The sequence below is a fragment of the Dipodomys spectabilis genome, unplaced genomic scaffold (genome assembly GCF_019054845.1).
Source record: "Dipodomys spectabilis isolate Male_0828 unplaced genomic scaffold, ASM1905484v1 ptg000145l, whole genome shotgun sequence".
Classification (NCBI taxonomy): domain Eukaryota; kingdom Metazoa; phylum Chordata; class Mammalia; order Rodentia; family Heteromyidae; genus Dipodomys; species Dipodomys spectabilis.
In genome coordinates this window covers 24093489-24116487 of record NW_024870822.1, presented here as the reverse complement: position 1 = coordinate 24116487, position 22999 = coordinate 24093489, and the positions used below count along the sequence as shown (strand labels likewise).

The following is a 22999-nucleotide window of genomic DNA, read 5'->3' as shown; positions in this document are numbered from 1 at the left end:
AGGAGTAGTCATCTTTCCCCCATTGAAAGCCATAGTAATTGGTTAAAGTCAATTGAAAATATCAAATTAGCATAACCTAGGAAAAACTATCATTTATATAACCAAAAAACTCCAAAAAATACAAAAACATAAAGAAAACAGATTTGAAGGTAAATCTGAAGAGTACAGAATCATTTGAAACATCTAGACTTCTCCTGTTTCTCCCTTTCCCTCTTCAAACAATATACTGAACTTAGAACATTAATATGAGAAGGGAAGAACCAGAGAACCCACCACCTAGAGATGCCAATATGAAACTCTACTGTCAAAAAAGGCACAGGAAGGTTAGAAGGCCAAAGGATACAAAATGCTATTGGAGAGACATAGGTAAGAACCACCAAAAAGCTTTGGGTGTTCTCAATTTTGTTTGTTTGTTCTTTTACCTTCAGTCGTACTTGAAATGAAAGGGCTGGCACCATCCCTGGCTTTAGAAGCCTGAATGTACTGGCATAATGCTATATGATAAACGAAATAACAAGAGTATTACTAGAAAGCAGTGTTACTCAAATTTTTGACCATGACTCCAGTACAAAACACATTTTACAACATAAAACAATTAACACACACATGTATGTGTATATGTCAGTTTACCTGAAATAATTTTTTTTATAAAACAATACTTACCCTTACTATTGAGGCCCTCTCCTACTTCCTACTCTATACTATTAAAACAAAAAATAATGCTTGCAGACCTAAACTGACAGTCAACATTCATAGTTTGAAAAACATTACAACAGGATATAATAAAGAGGTAAATTGATACAAAGTTACTATAACATCATTAGAGTTTTATCTGAAATAATCTACTCTAAAATATTACTTTCCTAAGGGGTTTGTTTAAGAAATTAGGAACAATAGGCTGGGAAGTTGGCTCAGTGGTAGAGCGCTTGCCTTGCAAGCCTGGGTTCAATTCCTCTCAGCACCACATAAGCAAAAAGAAAAAAGCTAGAAGTGGTGCTGTGGCTCAAGTGGTAGAGCACTAGCCTTGAGCTGAAGAGCTGAGGGACAGCGCCGAAGCCCAGAGTTCAGGCCCCACAACCGGACCCAAAAAAAAGAAAAAGAAATTAGGAACAAATTAATTTCAGCTAAACAGTTTAAAATAATTTTCAGGTCAGATGCCGATGGCTCATACCAGTAATCCTAGCTACTGAGGAGGCTGAGATCTGAGGCTTGCAGTTCAAAGCCATACCAGGCAGAAAAGTCCACGAGACTCTTATCTCCAATTAACCATGAGAAAAAAGCTGGAAGTATCGCTGTGGCTCAAGTGGTAGAGCGCTAGCCTTGAACTGAAGAGCTCAGGGACAGTACCCAGGCCCAGAATTTAAGTCCCATGACCAACAAAAATAATAATAATTTTTAGGGGAAAGTGAAAGTGGTAACATTGTCCAAGAAGAATTGTATGCATTATCTAACTTATAAATTGTAACTCCTCTGGACAACTCCTTAATAATTAAAAAACAAACAATGCAAATAAGAAAAATAATAATTTTACTAGGTAGCATAAAAATGTACAGAAAATTTAATCAAGCACAATTTAATTGAATTATATCTTATTTATTGACTAGTCATATCATATAAGAGAACTTAGTAGAATCTGGGGAGAGAGATGAGAATGCACCTTCTATCAGGATGTTACTGTGAAATGCACAAAAAAAGAACACACTCAAGCCATCAAGGTTATTATCTGAGCAGCTTAGATCTTCAGCTATGTGGTATACAATCAGAGCACCCTTACACAGGATCCTATTTATGTGTTCTAGCTGACAGAATTCTGTTCCAATTATAGTTTTTCTAAAGTAGTTTGGAATTCAAATGAGCTAATGATTATTAAGAGAGATAAACTGTTCATCACAGAATGACATGGACTAAAAGGCAGAAAGTCCCTCCCTAAAGCATTCAGGTTGCTCTTATTTATATATTTATTTATTTATTTATTTATTACAGTCCTGGGATTTGAACTCAGGACCTGGGCACTATCCCTGAGCTTCTTTTGCTCAAGACTAATACCATACCACTTGAGCCACAGTACCACTTCTGACTTTTTCTATTTATGCGGTACTAAGGAATTGAACTCAGGGTTTCAGGTACGCTAGGCAAGTACTTTACCACTAAGCCACATTCCCAACCCTCTTTTTTTTAATTAAAAATGAGTTTATAATAATTCTATGCTGGGCACCAGTGGCTCATGCCTGTAATCCTAGCTACTAAGGAGGCTGAGATCTGAGGATCAAGGTTCAAAGCCAGCTCAGGCAAGAAAGTCCATGAGACTCTTATCTCCAATAAAACCGCCAGAAAATCAGAAGTGGTGTTATGGCTCAAATGATAGAGTGCTGGCCTTGAGGTGAACAGCTCAGAGACAGTGCCCAGGCCCAGAGTTCAAGCCCCACGACCAGCAAAATTATAATAATAATAATAATTCTAAGTTATCTGTTCCAAAAAAAATAATACCAGTCAGAGTTATTTATTTAGTAATTAAAATTTCTCTCTAGGACTGGGAAGGTGGCTCAGTGGTAGAGTGCTTGCCTGGCATGCATGAGGCCTTGGGTTCAATTCCTCAGCACCACATAAACAGAAAAAGCCAGAAGTAGCGCTGTGGCTCAACTAGTAGAGTGCTAGCCTTGAGTTGAAGAGCTGAGGGACAGTGCCCAAGCCCAGAGTTCAAGCCCCACAACCAAAAATTAAATTTCCAATTTCTGATAAAACCCAATCTTCATTAGTAAAGCAAATTTCAATTCTTCTCAATTCTTGATCACTTCTTCCAAACTGATTCTTCAGAAACTTTCTTTTTAAGCATATGTTATCTCTCAAAGTATATTTGGGAATCTTTATTCAAGAAGCCTAGCAAAATCAGCAGACAGCTGGCAAAAGCTATAGCAACAAAGACCCATGGCTTAAGTAAAACTAGTTCTCATTGCTTTGACAGCACCTGTTAAGAGCCACCCATGGAAGGCCTGCCTTCTGTACTAAGTAATTAAGCAGCAAGCAGCTGATATAATGCTCTTATTTACAGTCTGAAATTCTCAGAATGTATTTTTAAACTGCCTTCAGTTTTGAGAGAAGATAACTATTTCTTCCTCCTAAGCTTCTTCATTTTTAGTTGTCAATTTGTTCATTTCTTCCTAACTCACCTAGAAAATCCCCTCAGTTAAATACATATACCTGAACATACACAGGAATAAAGTCAACTACCATTGTAATATATGAGAGCTTCAGGAGAAAAGTATCTTCCTTAGATTGCTGTGAGGTGTCCCTAAGATATGCCACATATTCAGATGTTAAAATCAGCTACTAAGTAAGGGGAGAACCACAGAAGCTATGAGATCAAAAGTGGAACAGCGGTGAGCGTGAGAGACCATCTAGAGTGTGGCTGAAGAGGAGGAAGAGGTGATGGTTAGAACCTCTATCTCAGGACTGGGAAGGTAGGTCAGTGGTAGAGTGCTTGCCTTGCATGCATGAGGCCCTGGGTTCAATTCCTCAGCACCACATAAGCAGAAGAAACTGGAAGTGGTACTGTGGCTCAAGTGGTAGAGTGCTAGCCTTGAGCTGAAGAGCTAAGGGACAGCACCCAGACCCAGAGACAGGCCCCACTAACCACAAAAAAAAAAAAAAGCTTCTGTCTCCTCTGCCCCATCTTCCACAACATGCTGAGGAAAGTAAATTTTGTCTGTCAGGTTCTGAGTACAGGTTCCTCTTGGGATGCCAATTTTAGACAAAAGCCCCATGAATTAGATTGGACCAGCACAAAGAGCACAGTAAAATAACTCCAAGGATAGAGGAGGTATATAATTTAATCTGACTTTTATCCACCCTTGGAAGAAGCAGCTCATTAATAAAGAGGTACAAGGGCCCTAAGAACAAACCATATTCATTTTAGCCACCCTATAAAGCATTTAAAAAGTAAAAGGAAGTTAGTCATCAGTGGCTCATTTCGGTAGTTCTAGCTACTTAGAAGGCCAAAATCTGAGGATCTCGGTTCAAAGCCAGCCCAGGCAAGAAAGCCCATCAGACTCTTATTTCCACTAAACCATCAAAAGTCAGAAGTGAAGCTATGGCTTAAGTGGTAGAACACTAGCCTTAAGTAAAAAAAAAAAAAAAAAAAAAAAAGAGCCGGGTGCTGGTGGCTCACATCTGTAATCCTAGCTACTCAGGAGGCTGAGATCTGAGGATCGCAGTTCAAAGCCAGCCCAGGCAGGAAAGTCCATGAGACTCTTATTTCCAATAAACCACCAGAAAACCGGAAGTGGCGCTGTGGCTCAAGCGGTAAAGTGCTGGCCTTGAGTTGAAGAGCACAAAGACAGCACCTAGGCCCTGAGTTAAAGACTCAGGACCAGCACAAAAAAAGAAAAAACAAAGAGCTAGAGATATAACTCAGTGGCAAAAGGATTGCCTAGCACTTACTAGGCTCTTTAATCCCTGGCAATGCTTAAACACACACACACACACACACACACACACACACACACACACACATACACACACACACACACACACACACACCTAGCACATACTAGGCTCTTCAATGCCTAGCACTGCTTAAATACACACCCACACATGCACACACATACACACACACTCAGCACATACTAGACTCTTCAATTCTTAGCAATGAATAAACACACATGCACACACATATGTACACACACACACACACACACTTTAGGGTGAAAAAACAAAAACAATGAACAAAAAGAAGAAAAGGAAATAAGTAGATATGAAAGAGCAACACTGGGCTGGGAAGGTGGCTCAGTGGTAGAGCGCTTGCCTTGCATGCGTGAGGCCCTGGGTTGATTCCTCAGCACCACATAAGCAGAAAAAGCTGGAAGTGGTGCTGTGGCTCCAGTGGTAGAGCGCTAGCCTTGAGCTGAAGAGCTGAGGAACAGCCCCCAGGCCCAGAGTTCAGGCCCCACGACTGACGACAAAAAAGACAGTGGACCCAGTGACATACACATAAGTATACACTCTGCAAATCAACCAAGGCTCCTTCTACGACACTAATCCAAGAAAGCTGCCCACCAAACTTTTCAATGGAAAATTAAGAAAGAATCTGTATTCCTTTGTTTTCCCCTGGAGGGACTTTGTTGTTTTTCTAACCATGCTTTATTTATCAGATGATTTTGGATTTGTACATGTGTACTTTTAGTATACATGTTACTTTTATTAAGGCCTTGTCTCCTATCTACTATCTTCTAGGCACTGCACCAAAATCAATTCTTACTCCTACTATCCTAAAATTGTAAATTTATTAAGAAGACTTTAAAAACATCTCAGCCAGCCGGGCGCTGGTGGCTCACGCCTGTAATCCTAGCTATTCAGGAGGCTGAGATCTGAGAATCGTGGTTCAAAGCCAGCCCGGGCAGGAGAGACCGTGAGACTCCTATCTCCAATAACCACCAGAAAAACCGGAAGTGGCGCTGTAGCTCAAGTGGTAGAGCGCTCGCCTTGAGCTGAAGAGCTGAGGGACAGCGCCCAGGCCCAGAGTTCAAGCCCCACGGCCGACTAAAAAAAAAAAAAAACACATCTCAGCCAGATGCCCAGAGCTCACACCTGTAATTCTAGCTACTCAGGAGGCTGATATGTGAAGATCACAGTTAAAAACCAGCCTAGACAGGAAAATCCATGAGACTCTTATCCACAATTAACCACCAAAAATTTGGAAGTAGAGCTAAGGTTCAAGTGGAGTAGAGTGTCAGCCTTGAACACAAAAGCTCAGAGACAGCACCCAGGCACTGAGTTTAAGCCCCAGGATCAGAAAAACAGTAACAACAACAACAACAAAAAGAACTTCATAGCTCATTTAAACAGAATATTCAAAATAAGCAAATCTAGAAACAGACTTGTTTCTTTTTTTTTTTTTTTGCCGGTCATGGGGCCTGAACTCTGGGTATGGGTGCTGTCCCTCAGCTCTTCAGCTCAAGGATAGCGCTCTACCACTGGAGCCACAGCGCCACTTCAGGCTTTTTTTGTTTATGTGGTGCTGAGGAATCAAACCCAGGGCCTCATGCATGCAAGGCAAGCACTCTACCACTGAGCCACCTTCCCAGCCCCAGACTTGTTTCTTACCTCACTCCTTCCTTGAGTGAGGAGACACTGAGTAACTCCTAATAAGTTGATTGCACAATTCTGTAACTATACTAAAAAACAAAAAAACAAAAAACTGGAACCAGGTGTTGGTGACTCAGTCCTATAATCCTAGCTACTCAAGAGGCTGAGATACACAGTTCAAAGCCAAACGGGACAGGAAAGTTTTCCATGAGACTTTCATCTCCAATTAATCAAAAAAAAAAGCCAGAAGTGGTGCTGTGGCTCAAGTAGTAGAGTGCTATAAGCTCAGGGACAGTCTCCAAGCCCAGAGTTCAAGACCTAGGACCAGCAAAAAAAAAAAAACACAAAACACTGAATTCTGTACTTCATACAGGTAGGCTTCTATGTCAATAAAGTAGCTTAAAAAGACAAAAAAAAAAAAAAGGCCAGGTCCCAGTAGCTCATGCCTGTAATCCTAGCTACTCAGGAGGCTGAGATCTGAAGACTGCAGTTCAAAGCCAGGAAAGGCCATGGGACTCTTATCTCCAATTAACCACCAGAAAACTGGAAGTGGCACTGTGGCTCAAAGTGATAGAGCACTACCCTTGAGCAAAAGAGCTCAGGGACAATTCTAGGCCCTAAGTACAAGCCCCATGACTGACAAAAAAAAAAAATTACTATCATAAATATTCTCAGAAAAAAAATGTTGCATATTACATGAAAAAAATGTTAGGATTTTTTTAAAGAACACTAAGAAAAAGCCTTTGGAAATTACATAAGCATTTAAAAACTTGGTAACTAATAGAAGAGTTGGGAAAATAGATTTGAGGAAATATCCACAGCAGGAGAACAAATAACAAGATCATTGGATGGGGGAGGTTGGGGGAGAGGGAAAATGGGAGAAAAATGAGGAAAGAGCCAGATGTACTGATTGCCTGACTTATGTAACTGTAACCCCTCTGTATATCACCTTGATGATAAAAAAATTAAAAAAATTAAATCACTGGAGAAAACAATATAGGAAAATTAATCAGTCCAGAACATCTAAATACAAGCAATAGTATTTGATAAAAGTAAAATGGAGAAAATAAAAAAGCAGAAATAATTACTAACCTAACTCAACAGAATATCCCACATATAAAAGGCATGAATTTCCAAACTGAAAGTATTCTCAAAGGCTCTACATAATAGGTTAAAAAAAAAAATAGACCAAAACACTTCAAAATGTCAGGAATAAGAGAAAATTCTAGATATTTCCAGAAAGAAAGATGCACTTACAAAGAACAGAGCATCTGAATAGATGGGGTTTTCAACAACAACATTGGAAACTGGAAAACAATGGAGCCATGTTTTCAGTTCTAAAGGGAAAATTATTTCCAACTAGAATTGTATACTCAGCCAAATTAGGGACAAAGCGCAAGAATTTTTTTTTAATTCACAGACATTTAATTTGGAAGGATATGCTTGGCTAAAACTTGAATTAACTGAGTCAATGCCAGTGGCTCATGCCACTCAGGAAGCTGAGATCTGAGAACCAAAGTTCAAAGTCGACCTGGGCAAGAAAGTCTGCGAGACTCTTATCTCCAATTTACCAGTAAAATGCAGGAAGTGGAGCTATAGTTCAAGGGGTAGAGCACTATCCTGAAGCAAAAAAGTTGAGAGTCAGCACTCAGGCCCTGAGTTCAAGCCCCAGGAACAGAAAAAAGTAAAATAAAAAACTTGAATTAAGCCAGGCACCAGTGGCTCACGCCTGTAATCCTAGCTACTCAGGAAGCTGAGATCTGAGGATCACTGTTCAAAGCCAGCCCAGGCAGGAAAGTCGGTGAGACTCTTATCTCCAATTAACCACTAGAAAACTGAAAGTGGCACTATGGCTCAAGAGGTACAACACTAGCCTTGAGCTGAAGAGCTGAGGGATAGCACCCAGGCCCAGAGATCAAGCCCCATGACCAACAAAAAGAAAAAAAACAAAACAAAACCCACTTGAATTAACTAAGAAAGATGTATATAGGGCTGGGAAGGTAGCTCAGTGGTAGAGCGCTTGCCTTGCACGCCTGAGGCCCTGGGTTCCATTCCTCAGCACCACATAAGCAAAAAGAAAAAAGCCGGAAGTGGCGCTGTGGCTCAAGTGGTAGAGCGCTAGCCTGGAGCTGAAGAGCTGAGGGACAGTGCCCAGGCCCAGAGTTCAGGCCCCACGACCGGACCCCCCCCCCAAAAAAAAAGAAAGATGTATATATGAAATATAAGATGCAGCATCCACCACAGGAGTGACAAAGTTAACTCCAAGATAAAGTTTTCCATTCAAGATTTGAGGACAGCCTGTGTATATCACCTTTATAATAACAATTAAAAGTTTAAAAAAAATTGGGGGGGCTGGGAAGGTGGCTCAGTGGTAGAGCGCTTGCCTTGCATGCTCGAGGCCCTGGGTTCGATTCCTCAGCACCACATAAGCAAAAAAAGAAAAAAGCCGGAAGTGGCGCTCTGGCTCAAGTGGTAGAGCGCTAGCCTTGAGCTGAAGAGCTGAGGGACAGCGCCCAGGCCCAGAGTTCAGGCCCCACAACCGGACCCAAAAAAAAAAAAAAAAAAATTGGGGGACAATATCCTGGCAGGCCATAATGTCAAATAACCCAAACCGATGCAATATCCAATTTGCATCAGATTTTCAAATGCTTTAAGCCAACAGGCAAGCCACAAAGGATATATGACAATAAATTTCTGTAAGATATAATCCTTTAAATGCTGAAAATCTCAAAAAAATTTGTAGTATTAGATTAACAGCATTTTCCTGGCTGGATGTCATCATATAAAAATAAAAAGAAGCCAGGCGCCGGTGGCTCACGCCTGTAATCCTAGCTACTCAGGAGGCTGAGATCTGAGGACCGCAGTTCAAAGCCAGCCCTGGCAGGAAAGTCTGTGAAACTCTTATCTCAAATAAACCACCAGAAAACCGGAAGTGGCACTGTAGCTCAAGTGGTAGAGCATTAGCCTTGAGCTAAAGAGCTGAGGGACAGCACCCAGGCCCAGAGCTCAAGCCCCACAACCAACAACAACAACAAAAAGGGAGGGGCTGGGAAGGTGGCTCAGTGGTAGAGTGCTTGCCTTGCAAGCATGAGGCCCTGGGTTCGATTCCTCAGCACCACATAAGCAAAAAGCCGGAAGTGGTGTTGTGGCTCAAGTGGTAGAGCGCTAGCCTTGAGCTGAAGAGCTGAGGGACAGCGCCCAGGCACAGAGTTCAGGCCCCAAGACCGGGACCAAAAAAAAAAAAGAAAGAAAGAAAACAAAGAAAGAAAAAAAGAAGGGAGGGAGGGAGGGAGGGAGGGAGGGAGGGAGGTAGGAAGGAAGGAAGGAAGGAAGGAAGGAAGGAAGGAAGGAAGGAAGGAAGGAAGGAAGGAAGGAAGGAAGGAAGGAAAATAAAAACAAAGGCCAGGCCAGGTGCCTGTGGCTTGCCCTTATAATCCTAGCTACTCAGAAGACTGAGAACTGAGGATTGCAGTTTGAAGCCAGCCCAGGCAGAAAGTCCATGGAACTCTTATCTCCAATTAGTAACCAAAAAACCAGAAGTGGAGCTGTGGCTCAAGTGGTAGAGTGGTAGCCTTGAGCAAAAACCTCAGGGGACAGGGTCTAGGCCCCGAATTTAAGCCCCAGGACACACACACACACACTCTCTTCTCTCTCTCTCTCTCTCTCTCTCCCACACACACATGATTTATGTTTTAAATATCTCAAAATAAGGTGTGAAAAAGAAAAATATGAAGGGAAGATGGGGGCAATTAAGAATATGTTAGGATCCAAAAATGTAAATCCTAAAAATGTAAAATACTATTTATCAAAATGGAAACATGAGTTGTTTATGTTGGTGGTAGTATTGGTGTATGTGTATGTTTCTGGGTTTTTTTTCTTTTTCTTTTTCATGGTAGGGGAGGGGAAAAGGAGGTACAGAAAGAGGAGTAAGCGTGAACAAATGCAATTATGATATTCAGCATATACTATGCAGAAAATGGCCTACGTAACTTCTAGGCACCATCAGGAAGGGAAACTGATGGAAAGAGAAGGAAGGGGAGACATCTCCAAAAGAGAAATGTACACATTACATGAATTGTGAAATGGTAACCGCTCTGTACAACACCTTAATAATAACAATTTTAAAAAAAAAATTAAAGAATATGGCTGGGTACTGGTGGCTCACACCTGTAATCCTAGCTATTCAGGAGGCTGATGATGGTTCAAGTCAGTCTGGTCAAGAGAGTCCATGAGTCTCTTATCTCCAAAGCCTGACACACTATTAAATACTGTTATATTATTTCTGAAAAGTGAGAGCATAGATGATTGCTTGTTTTATTTATACTTTTCTTCATTCTCTGAATTTCCTATATATTTTTTTTGGGGGGGGGGTCTGGTCGTGGGGCCTGAACTCTGGGCCTGGGCGCTGTCCCTCAGCTCTTCAGCTCAAGGCTAGCACTCTACCACTTGAGCCACAGTGCCACTTACGACTTTTTTCTTTTTGCTTATGTGGTGTACATTTCTCTTCTTTTTTTGGGGGGGTCAGTCGTGGGGCTTGAACTCTGGACTTAGACACTTAGACACTGTCCCTGTGCCCTTCAGCTCTCGGCGAGCACTCTACCGCTAGAGCCACAAAGCCGCTGGAGCCACAAAGCCACTTCTGGTTTTCCAGTGGTTTAATGGAGATAAGAGTCTCACAGACTTTCCTGCCCGGGCTGGCTTTGATCAGGAGCCTCAGATCTCAGCCTCCTGAGTAGCTAGGATTATAGGCGTGAGCCACCAGCGCCTGGCTTAAGTGTACATTTCTTGAACTAGTAGAGTTTTCTTTTTAAATCTAGGATTTAGAATACTAATATAATTCCTAATTTCTTTTTGTTGTTTTATGTCAATTATGAGGCTTGAACTCTGGGCCTGGGCACTGTCCCTCAGCTCTTCAGCTCAAGGCGAGCTCTTTATCACTTGAGCCACAATGCCACTTCCAGTTTTCTGATGGTTAATTAAAGATAAGAGTCTCACAGGCTTTCCTGCCCCGCTGGCTTGAAACGATCCTAGATCTCAGCCTCCTGAGTAGCTAGGACAGCAGGCATGAGCCACCTGTGCCAGGCTATTTCTTAAATGACAGCTTTGGTGACCTCCATCAATGTGTTTAGATCACAGAGACATCAACTCTCAAGGCATCTGGATTCAAAGTGTGCTCAGAGCCAGGAACTGCCGGAGTTGTTGAAAGAAGCTATAGCGGTCTTCCGCCACTCCAAGAATAACGTGTGCATGTGTGCTTGCATGCTCCTGTCCCAACTCTCTGGTACAACCTCCAAACTTCTGTGCCCCTGGCTGTTCCTCAATAAACAATCCTGCCTGTTGATGATCAAGTCAGCCCGTTCCTTTTCAGTTCTCCTCCATTTTCCCAACATAATGACAGTGACAGATCTCATTTCAAAAATTTTGGGAACTCTAATGTGTAATTTGTCTGGGTCAAAAGACTTTCATTCACAGAAATTAACTGTTTCTGTATAAATCTAATAATCTCAGTTTCAGTCTTCTCAGTTTTATCAAATTTTCAATCCATAGCTAATAATCCCGAAAATGCAAGAAAAAAGCTTCTGGATTATTTTAGCTTTCTATTGCTTTTCTTTTTTAAAGGTCGGAGACTGGGACTCAAACTCAGTACCTGCCAATTTTGCTCACTGGCTAGTACTCTACCAACTGAGCCACGCCTCCTACCTTTCTATTTATCTTTTCGATATGCAATTTTTTGGAGCTTCCCTTTATATAGCCTATCATAACAACCCCGTCCCCCCACCTTTTTTTTCAGTACAACAATTGAACTCAAGGCCCACTTGAACCATGACTCCAGCTTCTTTTATTTTGCTTCAGAAATAGGAACTCACTATTTCAAACTCTCCTCCTATCTCTGCATCCAAAATAGTTGGGATTTTTTTTTTTTTTTGGTCCGGTCGTGGGGCCTGAACTCTGGGCCTGGGCGCTGTCCCTCAGCTCTTCAGCTCAAGGCAAGCACTCTACCACTGAGCCACCTTCCCAGCCCAGAATAGTTGGGATTATGACCATTAACCAGGATGCCCCGCTTAAATACAATCCTTGAAAAAATATAAGAATAAAAGCTTTTTTTTTTTCAAGTTCTGAATATCAAGTCCATGAAACTGTTAAAGGAAACAAAGATACTACTTTTTTTTTTTTACTTTTTTTCTTTTTGTCAGTTATGGGGCTTAAACTCAGAGCTTGGGTGCTGTCCCTGAGATTTTTTGTTGAAGGCTAATATTCTACCATTTTGACTACAGCTCCACTTCTAGTTTTCTTGTGGTTAACTGGAAATGAGAGTCTCATGGACTTCTCTGCCTAAGCTGGCTTTGAACAGTGGTCCTCAGATCTCAGATCTTGAGTAGCTAGGATTCAGGCATGAGCCACCAGCGCCCAGCATCAGAGATACTGTTTTTAATACAGTTAAAGAAGCAAAAGCCAAAGTAACCCATCTATTATAAAATGAGCTAAAGAAAAGTTCTGATCTCCAGTGTATAACAAAAAAGCTCTAAAAGTGAACACACCTTGAATAGCCATAGAGAAAGAAAAGAGGGCTCTGTGGCAGGGCACTTGTCTGGCACTCACAAAGACCTGTGATCAATTCCCAGAAGAGAGGGGGAAAAAGATAGTAATAGTATGTACCAAAACAAAATTTTAATTCTCAAAGTAAAAATGTCCCCATAATTCATCTATTATCATCTCATAAATACTTTATGCAAAGCATTAAATCAAAACAACTCACTCAAAGGCTCATATCATGTTCACACTATTTCAATAAAAACCCAAGCCAGGGGGGCTGGGAAGATGGCTCAGTGGTAGAGCGCTTGCCTTGCATGCAGGAGGCCTTGGGTTTGATTCCTCAGCACCACATAAGCAAAATGAAAAAAGCCGGAAGTGGCGCTATGGCTCAAGTGGTAGAGCGCTAGCCTTGAGCTGAAAAGCTGAGGGACAGTGCCCAGGCCCAGAGTTCAGGCCCCACGACCGGACCCCAAAAAAAAAAAAACCAAGCCAGTTGGACACCAGTGGATCATGCCTGTAATCCTAGCTACTCAGGAGTCTGAGATCTGAGTACAAAATGCACAAATAGGAAAGTCCATGAGACTCTTTTTTTTTTTTTTTTGGTTGGTCCTGGGGTCTGAAATCTGGGCCTGGGCACTGTCCCTTCAGCTCTTCAGCTCAAGGCTAGCACTAGACCTCTTGAGTCACAGCACCACTTCTGGCTATTTCTGCTTATGTGGTACTGAGGAATTGAACCCAGGGCCTCAGATATGCAAGGCTCTACCAGTGAGCCACTTTGCCATCCCTCCATAAGACTCTTATCTCTAATTAACCAGCAAAAAGCTGAAAGTAGAAGTGTGGCTCAAGTGCTACAGAGCCAGCCTTGAATGAAAAAGTAAGAGCAAAAGGCCCAGAGTTCAAGCCACAGTACTAGTACCAAAAAGAAAAGGAATTAGTGTTATATAAGAAATGCTTTAAGTATTTCTCTTCTGCTGGATGCTGGTTCATGCCTGTAATCCTAACTACTCAGGGGGCTGAGATCTGAAGATCACAGTTGAAGCCAGCCCAGGAGGAAAGTCTGTGACTTTTATCTCCAATTAACCACCAAAAAAAAGGGAGGGGAGGGGACTAGGAAGGTGACTCAGTGGTAGAGCGCTTGCCTTGCATGCCTGAGGCCCTGGGCTCCATTCCTCAGCACCACATAAGCAAAAAGAAAAAAGCCAGAAGTGGCGCTGTGGCTCAAGTGGTAGAGCGCTAGCCTGGAGCTGAAGAGCTGAGGGATAGCGCCCAGGCCTAGAGTTCAGGCCCCACGACCGGACCCCCCCAAAAAAAAAAATAGATAGCCAGGCCCTCGCCACCTAGCTACTCGAGAGGCTGAAATCTGAGGATTGCGGTTCAAAGCCAGCCCAGGCAGAAAAGTGCATGAGATTCTTATCTCCAATAAACCACTAGAAAACCGGAAGTGGCGCTGTGGCTCAAGCGGTAGAACACTCACCTTGAGCTGAAGAGTGCAGGGACAGTGTCCAAGGCCAGAGTTCAAGCCCCACAACCGACCAAAAAAAAAAAGAAAAGAAAGTAGAATTGTGGCTTAAATAGTAGAGCACTATACTTTAGGAAAAAAGAATAGGAGCATTGTCTAGGCCCTGAGTTCAATCGCCAGAACCGGCACCAAAAAAAAAAAAATCTCTCTTCTATATTTTTTTTGGGGGGGGGGGGGTCGTGGGGCTTGAACTCTGGGCTTGGGCGCTATCCCTCAGCTCTTCAGCTCAAGGTGAGCTGAGCCACAGCACCACTTCCGGTTTTCTAGTGGTTTATTGGAGATAAGAGTCTCATGGACTTTTCTCCTGGACTGGCTTTGAACCATAATCCTCAGATTTCAGTCTCCTAAGTAACTAGGATTACAGGCATGAGCCACTGGTGCCCAGCTCTCTTCTATAAATTTATTTCATCATTTATATTGTGGAGTTAGCAATACTATCTTACCAGTGTACTGAAAGAACTCAATGATTTGATAGTAAATAAAGCACATGGACCACATGGGATATTAAATAAATATTAGAAAATATTAGCTCCTCTCTCTCCAAACAGACTGCCATATATATGTTCAAGAGTCACCTCCATATCTGGAATTCTGAAAAAGAAGACACGCAAATGCCCTGGACATTCCCAAATACTCCCTAAGAAAGAATTAACAGTCTACTATATGAAAGGGGCAATGTATAGCCATTTCACAGATATATACCAAGGCACAAATATGGTTATCCCAAGAATACTGACATGTCTTAAGTCCATATTTTAAACCACAGCTTTAAAGGAACACCTAGCAGCAATTATACACTAGAAAATTTAAGAATCTAGGTGCCTAGCATTCATTTAGCCTCAATAACAGAACATTATCCTTTATTTGTAAGACCTATAATAGTAAGTTCATTTTTTTTCACTCAAAACTATTATCCTACCGCTTGAGCCACATTGCCAGCTTCATAAGTTCTTTTTTTCTTAAACTGTCTTGGTGCAAGTACTAAGGGTTGAACTCAGAGCCAGGGTGTTCTCCCTTAGCTATTTCACTCAAAGCTGACATTCTACCACTTGAGCCATAGTATCTGACTTCTGGCTTTTTGCTGATTAATTGGTGATAAAAGTTTCACAGACTTTTCTACTTGTTCTGGCTTTGTGAGCCTCAGATTTCAGCAGCAGGAAATTCTTTTTTTTTTTTTTTTGCAGTTTTCTAAGCCACTGAAAATTTACAAATTAGTACAATATCAAAGCACAAAGACTAGCATTTGTTTTATAAAATGTGCACTACACAGGACTGTATTGGTCATATCAAAGCCTTGTTGTACTTCAGGCCCAGCTGTGATCAATGGAAATGTTTCTCTCTTACTCAACCAAAAAAAAAAAAAAGAAAGAAAGAAAAAAATTAGAGAAGCTTTTTTCAGCAGAACAACATCAGAGTACAGTATTTAAAAGTGCTCTGGGCTTACACATCTAAATGTGAAAGGTAAAACAAAATCGTCATAATCTCCAGTAGCAGAGATACAAAATGGACTACACAAAAAGAAAAAACTGATAAATATTATAATTTAAAATATTTCTCGGCCTGTATAAAGTCCTGGGTCAATTCCTCAGTACTATATAAACAGAAAAAGCCAGAAGTGGTGCTATGGCTCAAGCGGTAGACTTGAGCACAGAGAGGCTCAGGGACAGTGCCCAAGCCCTGACTTTAAGCCCCAAGACTGGCAAAAAATAAAAAATAAAGTATTTCTTCCTTGTAAGTCACCATTAAGAGAACAAAAAGGGAATAGATTACAAAAGGTATATCAGGCACTGATAGGAAAGCCTTTTAAAGAAATGTATTAGCCGAGCGCTGGTGGCTCATGCCTGTAATCCCAGCTACTCAGGAGGCTGAGATCTGAGGATTGAGGTTCAAAGCCAGCCGGGGCAGGAAACTCTGTGAGACTCTGATCTCTAATAAACTACTAAAGAAAACCGGAAGTGGTGCTGTGGCTGCAGCAATAGAGTGGTCGCCTTGAGCTGAAGAGCGCAGGGACAGCGCCCAAGCACCACGACCAACCAAAAAAAAAAAAAATGTATTACATATAACTTTAAGCTTTTCTTAGCTTTTCCACTCAAGGCTGGTGCTCTACCACTCAAATCACACCTCTACTTCTAGTTTTTCTAGTTCATTGTAGATAAGGGATTCATGTTTTCTACCTGGGATGGCTCTGAATTTTGATCCTTGGATCTCAGCCTCCTCAGTAGCTAGGTAAACAACTCTTTATCAACAATGGGATATCAGAAAATTATGTGATAATATTTAGAAACAAGAAGGCTGGACTCTGGTGGCTCACGCCTGTAATCCTAACTACTCAGGAGGCTGAGATCTGAGGATCACGGTTCAAAGCCAGCCCGGGCAGGAAAGTCCATGATTTAACAGAGTTCAAGCCCCACAACCAACCAAAAAAAAAAAAAAAGAAGAAGCTCAAGGACAATGCCTAGGCCCAGTTCAAGCCCCAGGACTAGGAAAAAACAAAACAAAACAAGAACATCCAAACACTCAAAATGCTTACAGAGCTTAATTCTCAATAGAAAAGTAACTTATGTATCTTCCTATAACTTCTAAGTTATCTATAAGAAGTATGTGGCGCTGTGGCTCAAGCAGTAAAGTACTTGCCTTGAGCTGAAGAGCGCAGGGACAGCACCCAGGCCCAGAGTTCAAGCCCCAAGACTAACAAAAAAACAAACCAAAAAAACAAACATAATATTCTATAAGCAGGGCGTTGGTGGCTCACACCTGTAATCCTAACTACTCAGGAGGCTGAGATCTGAGGATCTTGCTTCAAAGCCAGCCCGGGCAGGAAAATCCACAAAACTCTTATCTCCAATAAAACCACCAGAAAACCAGAAGTGGCGCTGTAGCTCAAGTGGTAGAGCGCTAGCCTTGGGCTGAAGAGCTGAGGGACAGCGCTCAGGCCCAGAGTTCAAGCCCCACGACCGACAAAAAATATATATGTATATGTTTTGGGGGCAGAGAATGTGGTTTAGTGATAGAGTGCTTGCCTAGCATGCTTGATGCCCTAGGTTTGATTCCTCAGTACCACATAAACAGAAAAAGCTGGAAGTGGTGCTGTGGCTCAAGCAGGAGAGTGCTAGCCTTGAGCAAAAGAAGTTCTGGGACAGTGCACAGACCCTGAGTTCAAGCCCCAGAACAAGCAAAAAGAAAAAAAAAAGCAAGACCATGAGCTCCAGTAATGAAACACACATATGTCTGCACACACACACACACACACACACACACACACACACACACATTAAAGCTGTATAAAAGCAAGGAAAGGGGGCTGGGAAGGTGGCTCAGTGGTAGAGCGCTTGCCTTGCATGCTTGAGGCCCTGGGTTTGAGTCCTCAGCACCATATAAGCAGGGAAAAAAAGCCGGAAGTGGTGCTGTGGCTCAAGTGGTAGAGTGCTAGCCTTAAGAAGAAGAGCTGAGGGACAGTGCCCGGGCCCAGAGTTCAGGTCCCACAACCAGACCCCCCCCCCCCAAAAAAAAAGCAAAGAAACAAGTTCATAGCTGATACCCCTGATCATAAGAAAAAATTCAAGTACATTCACATCATGGAAATTTTAATGTTTTTTGTTTTGTTTTGTTTTGTTTTGCTGGTTGTAGGGCTTGAACTCTGAACCTGGGCACTGTCTCTCAGCTCTTCAGCTCAAGGCTAGCACTCTACCACTTGAGCCACAGTGCCACTTCTGGCTTTTTTCTGCTTATGTGGTGCTGAGGAATCAAACCCAGGGCCTCATGCTTGCAAGGCAAGCACTCTACCACTGAGCCACCTTCCCAGCCCATGTATTATTTTTTTAATGCCTGTAATTTTCTACAAATTGGGTTTATCTATGTACTGTCATCAGTTGTGTCCTGTGGTTATGATTTCTAAGTCATTTCCTTCTCTGTCTTTAAGACTAAAAAATTCTAAAAGTTTCTAGGTAGCTTCCTTTCATTATAAGAATATGGTTAATCACAAGTCACAGCCAAAACCAAAACTACAAACACAAAAGATATAATGCATAGATTACACTGAGGGTTTGCTAAGTTAGCAGGTGCAAATCTATTTTTCTTCAGAGAAAACAGACTTCAGGCAAATAGCATAAAACATACTGAAACAGAAGAGGGGAGAGAGAGAAGAAACAGAGAAGGGGAAAAAGAAAAAGGGGGAGAGAGGGAACATGCTCTCTCAAAAGTTTTTAAGGGGGGGGGTGGGAGATGGGAAGGGATGGAAGGGGAAACAAAGGAGGAGGCAACAATGCTTGATAAGAAATGTACTCATTACCTTTCCCATGTAATTGTAACCCCTCTGTACAGTATTTTCACAATTTAAATAAAAAAGTTTTTAAGAAGTCCTACTAACCATTTTGTCTAAGTAAAAGATTTCCAGAAGTGATAAAAGATGAGAGAGACAGAGATAGAGTAAAAAAAATAATAGCAAGCAGCCTTAACTACAACTCAGGAAAAAAACTCTTCTAATATATTGGGGGTTGAGAAATGAGTCACAAAGAGGGCATTCTATGAAATGCCATGCCAAAACCCCTGCAATCCAATATTAAGCCTCTGATCTAATTTCCCTGATTTTTTAAATGTTAATTAAAATAAAAAATAAAAATAGGAAAATAGCAGCTGGGAATGATGTTACCTGCCTGTAATTCCAGCAATTGTCTATAATGTTTCCTACCAGGCAGAGGAAGAAGGATAAGGAGGTAAAGGTAGGCATCAAAGTTATCAAGACCCTATCTGAAAACAAACATAAATTAAAACAGCTGGAACTAGCTTCAGTGGTAAGACCACTTGTCTAGCATGTGCAAAGCCCTGGGTTCATTCTACATATGGAGAGGAGAAACTTTGTTTCAAATAATTCTTTTTTTGGGGGGGGAGAGGGGAGCCCCAGGGGGTGAGTGAGTGAGTGAGTGTGCATGTGTGTTAGTACTAGGGCTTGAGTGAGTGTGTGTGTGTGTGTGTGTGTGTGTGTGTGTGTGTGTGTGTGTGTTAGTACTAGGGCTTGAATTCAAGTCCAGAGTGCTCTCAGCTTTTCTACTCAAGACTGATGCTCTACCACTTGAGTTATAGCTTCACTTCTGGGCTTAACTGATGGTTACTTGGAGATAAGAGCCTCTGCTCAGGCTGGCTTCAAACCTCAATCCTTAGATCTTAGCATCCTAAATAGCTAGGATGATAGGTGTGAACCAGTACCCACCTTTCTTTTTCCTTCTTTTATTTTGCTTTTCAATTTTAGGGGTTGAACTAAGGGTCTTGCAAGTGTTCTGTCACTGAGATACCTCCCTAGCCCTAACCCTTTCTTTCTTTTTTTTTTTTTTGCCAGTCCTGGGGCTTGAACTCAGGGCCTGGGCACTGTTCCTGGGCTTCTTTTTTTTTTTTGGGGGGGGGGGGGTCCAATCATAGGGCCTGAACTCTGGGCCTGGGCACTATCCCTCAGCTCTTCAGCTCAAGGCTAGCGCTCTACCACTTGAGCCACAGTGCCACTTCTGGCTTTTTTCTTTTTGCTTATGTGGTGCTGAGGAATCGAACCCAGGGCCTCTGGCATGCAAGGCAAGCGCTCTACCACTGAGCCACCTTCCCAGCACCATGCTCCTGGGCTTCTTTATGCTCAAGGCTAGCAATCTACCACTTGAGCCACAGCACCACTTCAAGCTTTTTCTGTTTATCTTGTACTGAGGATTTGATCCCAGGGCTTTTGTGTATGCTAGGCAAATAAATACTCTACCACTAAGCCACATTCCCAGCCTATCTAGCCCTAATTTTTACAGAAGGTTTTGAGGGGGTTTTTGTTTTGTTTTGTTTTTGTCAGTCGTGGGGCTTGAACTCTGGGCCTGGACCCTGTCCCTGAGCTCTTCAGCTCAAGGTAAGCACTCTACCACTTGAGCCACAGTGACACTTCCAGTTTTCTGGTGGTTTATTGAAGATAAGACTCTCCCGGACTTTGCTGCCTGGGCTAGCTTTGAACCGAGATCCTCCTGAGTAGCTAGGATTACAGGCATGAGCCACCAGTGTCCGCTTTCCAGAAGTTTTTGATACATAGCCCAGGCTGATCTCGAACTACTGGTCTTCCTCCTTTAGTCTCCCAAAAGGCTAGAATTACAGGCAGATGTGACTAGTATACCTATCTGGTTTCTAACTTTCTGGGTAACAGTGGATAGAAAATTTTAAGTGTAGTTGAAAAAACTTAAATGATTTAAAAGTACATTGCAGGGCTGTGAAGGTGGCTCAGTGGTAGCGCACTTGCCTCGCATGCGTGAGGCTCTGGGTTCGATTCCTCAGCACCAATAAACAGAAAAGGCGAGATGTGGCATGGAGACTCAAGTGGTAGAGCGCTAGCTTTGAGTTGAAGAGCTGAGGTACAGTGCCCAGGCCCAAAGTACAAGCTATACAACTCTACTTGCAGCTTTTTGATGATTACTTAGATATAAAAGTCTCACAGACTTTCCTACTGAGGCTGGCTTCAAACTATTACCTTTACATCTCACCATCCTGAGTAGCTAGGATTACAAGTGTGAACCTGGTGCTCACCTCATTTATAAATATTAACCATCACTATCTGTCAAAAGTAGTGACTAGGGCTGGGAAGGTAGCTCAGCGGTAGAGTGCTTGCCATGTATGCATGAGGCCCTGGGTTCGATTCCTCAGCAACACATAAACAGAAAAAGCCAGAAGTGGCGCTGTGGCTCAAATGGTAGAGCCATAGCCTTGAGCTGAAGAGCTGAGGGACAGTGCCTAGACCCAGAGTTCAGGCCCCATGACCAACCAAAAAAAAAAAAAAAAACAGTGACTAGCCAATTTCTAGCTCTGACATTTTTTATTCCATGACCAAAGTAAATAAATACACACTCATATTATGCTTGGCAAACTGGGAACAGCTGAGAAACTATACTTACAGAGAAATGAAGCTAAATGAGAGGAACCTCCACAAACTTCCACTGCTCAGGCACCTCTCAGCATTCTTTGAAAAGTATTTTAGACTAAATCAGCTAATTCATTCTACATAGTAGACTACAGATAGACTAGTAAAATTTTTATCTGATCTACTTATCCATCATACTGTGGCTCAGGTGGTAGAGCGCTAAGCCTTGAGCTGAAGAGCACAGGGACAATGCCCAGGCCCAGAGTTTAGGCCCCATGACTCGCAAAAAAAAAAAAAAAAACGAAAACAAAATGAGAATATGGCCAACAAAGGGAAAAGACTCAATCTCCTAAAGAACCAGCCCAGGGTTAAAGCATGGCTCAAGTGGACCACCATCCAAACAACTGTGAAGACATGAATTCAAAACCCTGTACCAGCAAAAAAAAAATGAAAGAAAAGAGGGAGGGAGGGAGGGAGAAGGAAGGAAGGAAGGAAGTAAAGAAAAGAAAAGAAATATAATGGTCTAAACTACACCTGTTGCCATATTATTTCCTGAAAAAATATATGATACTCTGGGAACATACTTAAAATAGCTTTTGAGACATATATACTTTCCATCAGTGTGAGACCCTCTCAATCTTTTTTTTTTTTTTGGTTGACTGTGGGGCTTGAACTCTGGGCTTGGGTGCTATCCCTGTGGCTCTTCAGCTCAAGGCGAGGGCTCTACCACTTAAGCCACAGCACTTCCAGTTTTCTAGTGGTTTATTGGAGACAAGAGTCTCACAAACTTTCCTGCCCAGGCTGGCTTTGAACCATGATCCTCAGATCTCAGCCTCCTGAGTAGCTAGGATTACAGGTATGAGCCACCAGCGCCGGGCTCCTCTCATTCTTTATACTCAACCCAGTAATTATAAATACACTAAACCGGAAGTGGCACTGTGGCTCAAGCGGTAGAGTGCTGGCCTTGAGCTGAAAAGCACAGGGACAGCACTCAGGCCCAGAGTTCAAGCTCCACAACCGACCAAAAAAAAAAAACCTATAAATACACTAAACCAAAATCAATTACAGAAGATGTACAACATGACATTCAACTAAAATCTGCCTCACCTAAAAAAATTTAAGAATAAAATCTAAAAAGCTGGCAATGATCATTTGTGTTTAATCACTAAATTCCACAAGAAGATGTAATCCCCTCCTGAAAGGCAACCCTTTCTCTCTCTCATTACACCCTATGTCATATCCAGCAGGAATTTAAATAAAGTATAGGTCCTTACAAGTGAACTCAGCTCTCAGAGACTTCTAAGAACATCTGATGGAGATTCCAATCTAAGAACAGGAACTGAAGAACTGAACTAAGCCAAGCCCAAATACATCTTCCACAGCACTTAGCCAAAAAATAAGTTTATGAAAGGATACAGACCTGGAAAAGGATGTTGACAAAGGAGGCCTTAGGCAAAGAAAACTATTTTTAATCTAGGAAGGAAGGGCTGAGCAGAATATAAGAGAATTGGTTTAAGCACCAAACACTGTGACTCAGGATTTCTCCAAGAGTAGAGTCCAAATATCATTAAAGTAAAATCTACTTTTTTAAAATGTGATTTTCCTACCTGAGAGAGTCAAGTGGGGTTCTCTTATATTCTAGGAATATATTGTCTCTCCAAATAAATTCAGCTTGTGTCTTAACTTCCCTTGGGCTGCTCTGTAATTATTTCTGTGTGTTTCTCTCTTCTCTGCACTTCTTTTTTGTTCTACTTGATGGGGGAAAAAAAAAGACATGACCTAACTTAGGAAATCTCCCTATACTAGAATACTAATTTGCACTGGTGAGTGAGATAAGGCATAGCTATCTATGTAGCTAGTATAATCTGAGTTTCAGAGCAGAGATGACTCTATAAGAAAATCATGAGGCTGGGAAGGTGGCTCAGTGGTAGCACGCTTGCCTTGCATGCATGAGGACCTTAGCACCACATAAACAGAAAAAGCCGGAAGTGGTGCTA

At 42.0% G+C, this 22999-nt stretch overlaps 1 protein-coding gene across 2 annotated transcripts in view; it reads right to left on the bottom strand.

Annotated features, from left to right (window-relative positions):
• The window catches only part of Dennd5a (DENN domain containing 5A), a 97804-nt gene that overhangs the window by 63673 nt on the left and 11132 nt on the right, over window positions 1-22999 (bottom strand). For both annotated transcript variants that reach the window (XM_042691361.1, XM_042691362.1), the window contains exon 2: window positions 423-494. In XM_042691361.1, coding sequence (XP_042547295.1) covers window positions 423-494 — 72 coding nt within the window. The remainder of the gene's footprint in view (window positions 1-422; window positions 495-22999) is intronic.